Below are 5,644 nucleotides of genomic sequence, written 5' to 3' on the forward strand. Positions count from 1 at the left end.
GAAGAGAAATGAAGATTGGGTTTGAGAGAAATGAAGAATGAGTTTGAGAGAGATGAAGAATGGTTAATTTGAGTAATGAAGATGTATGTGGAACACGAAGCAAATATGGGAAATATAGAAGATACCCAGCGACATGATAAACATGTCGCTATTTTCACACATGAAGAACACATCGCAAAACACCAACGGTCATATATTTACTGCAAAAGCTGCAAAAGTCTGCAAGTCAACGACGTGCAAATCACGTCGCTAGGTTCTCACGTACAGATCACGTCGCTACCAAGGCAACGGTCAACAAAAGCCTAATCATTGTCTGTTTGAGTCAGACAACTTTATTAGCGACGTGGACATAATGTTGCTAGTTTGAATTTCAAAATTGTCAAACTCCCCCATTTGAAATCCACCGCCCATTTTTTTTTCCAGTTAGCGACGTGTTATGTACATCGTTATTTTTTTAAAATAAATAAAAACGCTGACACACACAATTGTAATGTCATCTGTAATATTTTATGAATATAATATGTAGTGACGTGATTATCACGTCGGAACAGCCATAATTTTAACATGTGATAATCACGTCACTAAATTAAGCAGCTGGAGAGCTTGTTTCTTGTAGTGCGTGTTTATGAAGATGGTGTGGTTCATGGTTTCAAATTGCGATACGCAACCGCAATTGCGACCACAATAATGGTGATGCGGTAGCCTCCGCACCAGGTCGCAATTGCGGTGTGATTTGTAATATCTCCCAATTAAAATTCACGCTGCAATAGCCATAATCGCAACACCCGCAACGACATCTGTGACCGCAACCGCAATTTAAAACCATGGTGTGGTTATTGTTGGGTTGTGTTTATTAAGATGGTTTGATGATTATTGTCTATATGAAGTTGGTGTGATGATTGTGAGATGTTGTTGAAGAAGATGGTGGTGTGTGGCAATGTTGAAGAAGATGGTGGTGATGGTTATGAAGAATTGTTGTTGTGGAATGTTATTATGGTGTGAAATGGTGGTGAAGAACAATTTTGATGAACATGGTTTGTGAAAATGAAGATGATGGTAATGGTATTGTATTATTTATGTTATAAGATTACTGAGATGGTGTCTTAGTTTTTTTTTTTAAAAAGTTTGTGAGTCGTTAATAATCTAGTTGATTTGTGGTATCTGCACTTTGTAAACCAATATCATAATTATGAAATATGAGGCCTTTTCAATTTAGATTTGCGGCAGATGAAGTTACAATGATGAATATGTATGAGGTTGTCTTCTTATATTCCAGTCATATTCACATGTAGAATTTAGCATTCTCAAAGAGGTTAAGTTTTCATTTGCCTATTATATGATTATGCAGACAAAATTAATTAATCTATTTAAAACATGTGGTTTGATTTTTGCATTTTGATTGGTTATATTTTATTGTGAAACTATCTTGAAATGTAGGAATTTTCATTTCACCCGAATTTGATTATGTTAATTTGAAGCTGGGCTAGTGATGTCACATCAATTTTATGGTGGTTATAAGTAGGGGTGGCAAAACGGGCCGCCCGCACCACCCGCCGCCCGCCCCGCCTTAAGCCCGCCAAAAAACGAGCGGGGCGGGCATGCCCGCCAAGTGAAATGGGCATAAAAATCATGCCCGCCCCGCCAAGATGGCGGGTTGGCGGGCGGCGGGCTTGCCCGCCTATTTTTATTTATATTTTTTTTTTTTTTTTAATAGATTAATAAGTTTTTTTATCTTTTCATTTATTTTTTAAAACAATTTTTTATAAAAGCAACTTTTTAACAATTTTTACTTTAAAAAATATTACATATATTTACAAATATATATAAAAAATAAATCATCAAGAATTATAATTACTAAAATTAACTAAAAAAAGAGGGAATTTTGGAGGGTGGGCGGGCTTTGGCGGGCGGCGGGCATTAGCGGGGCGGGCTATGGTAGGCGGCGGGTTTTGGCGGGGCGGGCTTAAGCGAGCGGCGAGTCTAAAATCCCAACCCAACCCGCCATATTTTGGCGGGTGCGCGGGCCGGCTCGCGAGCCGCAGCCCGTTTTGCCACCCCTAGTTATAAGTGCCTTAACTTACAATGTTTTTTAATATAGTGAAAGTTGCGGCGGTTAATAATTTACGTAAATATTGGCAGCTGAAACCGTCGTAATAGTAATATATAACCGCCGCAATTATCCACTTTTTTTGTAGTGCAATGTCACTCATGATTTCAATCGGATCTTACATCCAATTTCCATCAAATTTTTTATATAGTTATCTATGTTGAAGCCATGAATATCTATCTATGTGGCTTAATGGAACCCTTGTTTCCTTGCTCTATATTCTTATAGTTGCAACTATTTTTCAGACCTAATATCCATATTAATCCAATTTCTGTCAACTCAGTAACATTGTGTAGATACAATATTGTTTACAAAGATTGTTATTCCAATATAAAAAAATACTCATGTACTAATAAGAAGACATTTTTAATATGGTGATATTTATTCTTACAAAGATAATCATTCCAATATAAAAAAACACTCATATTTATGCTTACAAAGATAATCATTCCAATATAAATAAACACTCATATTTATGCTTACAAAGATAATCATTCCAATATAAATAAACACTCATATTTATGCTTACAAAGATAATCATTCCAATATAAATAAACACTCATATTTATGCTTACAAAGATAATCATTCCAAAATCTTATTGTTCTAATAATCATATGATAATGATACAGTAGACTCCTAAAGCTAAACATCGATGTCCAGCTTCACCTCCGGTAGATCTATGGCTACCTCCGGTAGATGTATGGCGGCTGCTGTTGCGGGTGCTACTCTCTCTAAACACTTACGAAGAACTGCTGAAAGTAAGTAATATATTATTTTAAGGACAAACGCTCCAACCATGCTAGCGAGAGCTATCAAACATTTTTCGAGTATGGCTTTTACATGGTCTTTTTTGGAGTTGTTAGGGGTAGGATTTTCGGGTTTTACAGGTGAGGGAATATCTTCATTTGGAACTATACGATCTATCGGTGGAGGGGTAGAAAATATATTGGTTGATTGGTCAATCTTAAGCAAAACTTGCTCTTGCTTGTTTAGATAATTCTTCAATGACTTTCCAAAGGACAATTGAATTAAAACATATGGAATTAAAATCTTTCCATTGAGTCTCTTGGAATCATCTCTCTCCCTGTGTGAACCCATGAGCATTAGTGGCTCATCAATAACATCCATGATTAAAACTGCTGCAGCTCCTGCTTTTTGGGCATGATACACCTTCAAAGAAAAAGAACACCCTACAAGTGCAAGTAAGTTGTTAATAAGCATTTTAAAACATGTATAACTAAAAGTATTACAAAAAAAAATTATGCAATGTAACTCTAAAAAATGAATACCTCCACGATTAAGAAGTACGATTGTCGGATGATAAGACCTATATTTAAAAGGTTTACCGCCTTCAAATACTCCGCATCCATAAGAATCTTTCGGTGAAACGAGTGATCCTATGATAGGCTCTCCATAACTTGGCATTCCAAAGCTTCCTATGGCACCATTTCTTTTACCTCTTAGATCATTTGGTGATAGTACTGTGATGCTGTTTTCTTCTAGCACAATGTGACCATGAATTTGGAGAAAGAACAAGATTAAGAAAAGAAATAACTCAAAGGTATGGCTATATGAAAATTTCATGTTGGTTTTAGGTTAAGTTGTTTCAATATGATGGAGAGGAAAAATGGAAGATGGAGATGAATGAGATGTTTTGTTTGTGATTTTGTAGTTGTAAAGAAACTTATATAAATGAAGGAAAAGATTGAATGGTTTTATAGTTAAACATAGAGATGTGTAGAAATGTAGAGTTTTTTTAATAAAACTTTAACACTATATTTGTATTCTATTTTATTTTCTTATAAATTTTTTAGATTTAACTTATTATCTTCTTTGTGCTTGCCTAGTTTTAGAGAATGTTAAATAATGAAGCAAAAGAGTGAATGTGTCTTATAATTAGAGATGGAGACACAAAATGTCTAGGAATGTAGAGTTATTTTTTAATAGAATTTTAACACAAAGTTTGTATTCTTTATTATTTTTTAAATATTTTTTAATATATATTTCTTATCCTTTATTATTATATCTTTGTGATTGCCTAGTTTTAAAGAAAGTTAAATAAAGAAGGAAGAGTTTGAATGTGTCTTATAATTAGAGATAGAGACACAAAATGTGTAGAAATGTAGAGTTTTTTCTAAATAAAATTTTAACACAAAATTTGTATTCTTTATTACTTTTTTTATGTGTTTAAATATAGACTTCTTATCCCTTATCATTATTTCTTAATGCTTGCCTAGTTTTAAAAAAAGTTATATAATGAAGGAAAAGAGTGAATATATCTTATAATTAGAGATAGAGACACAAAATGTGTAGAAATGGAGAGTGTGTTTTAATAAAATTTTAACACAAAATTTGTACTCTTTATTATTTTTAAATATTTTTTGATATAATTTTAGTATCCATATCATTATATCTTTGTGGTTTTCTAGTTTTAGAGAGAGTTAAATAATGAAGGAAAAGATTGAATGTGTCTTATTAGAGATAGAGACACAAAATGTTTAGAAATGAAGAGTTTGTTTTAATAAAATTTTAACACAAAATTTGTACTCTTTATTATTTTTAAATATTTTTTGATATAGTTTTATTATCTATATCATTATATCTTTGTGGTTGCATTATTCTAGAGGAAGTTAAATATTGAAGGAGAAGATTGAATGTGTCTTATAATTTGAGATAGAGACACATAATGTGTAGAAATGTAGAGTTATTTTTTAATAAAATTTTAACACAAAATTTGTATTCTTTATTATTTTTTAAATTTTTGTAAATATAGACTACTTATCCCCTATCATTATATCTTATCCTTATCCTTATTAGTTGATAGTTTAATTTGTAAATAGATACAAAATTACTATTTTTATCCAAAAGAAACAAAAATATCATTTTCAAAAATTTATAAAAAACATAGTTCTATTAAAAAAAAAATTGCTCGTAGTTTGTCTTTTTTCTTATATAAAAAAATAGATGTAGTTTTTGTTATTATAACCTTTTGCATAATTAAAAAAATATTTTTTTTTGAGCAAAATTGAAAGAAAGACTAAAAACTAAAAAATGGGAAGAAAAGTAGGTGTGACTCTTAAATAAGAAAACTTTAGTTTGTATTAAAAAAATAGCTATAGCACATACTATATGATAATTTCAATTACAAGTTATGATGAGAAAATATATGAAATTTTTTTCTATGTAATACAAAGTAATAAAAATCGAATTGAACAGGTCGGTTGAACTGGTCACCGGACCTAAATTTGGTTCAATTAACACTGACAATCGATTCGTACTGAAATTGATTTTTAATATTGAAAATCGGGTTAAATCGGAAAAAATAGACATGACAGATAAGATTAATAACCAAACAAATCTTTTTTATCATATGAGTAAACGCCTCGTTTTTTCTAAAATTTTAAAATACAAAATATATGATTTAACTCTCTTATAAATTTTATATTTTAATCATTAATAAGTTATGTGAAAAGAAATAACAATAAAATTTAAAATTGTTTACACTACTACATATTTAATCTATAATTTCACATATT

General features: G+C 31.2%; 1 protein-coding gene across 1 annotated transcript; it reads right to left on the reverse strand.

The window, feature by feature from the left end:
• Positions 1-2,750: 2,750 nt before the first annotated feature.
• LOC131627593 (vacuolar-sorting receptor 7-like) lies at positions 2,751-3,692 on the reverse strand. The gene is made up of 2 exons (XM_058898433.1): positions 3,398-3,692; positions 2,751-3,298 (listed from the first exon to the last, which is right to left on the reverse strand). The coding sequence occupies exons 1-2, from the start codon at positions 3,690-3,692 to the stop codon at positions 2,751-2,753; spliced, it is 843 nt and encodes a 280-aa protein (XP_058754416.1).
• Positions 3,693-5,644: the final 1,952 nt, after the last annotated feature.

This window comes from Vicia villosa, unplaced genomic scaffold (genome assembly GCF_029867415.1).
Source record: "Vicia villosa cultivar HV-30 ecotype Madison, WI unplaced genomic scaffold, Vvil1.0 ctg.000370F_1_1, whole genome shotgun sequence".
Lineage (NCBI taxonomy): Eukaryota > Viridiplantae > Streptophyta > Magnoliopsida > Fabales > Fabaceae > Vicia > Vicia villosa.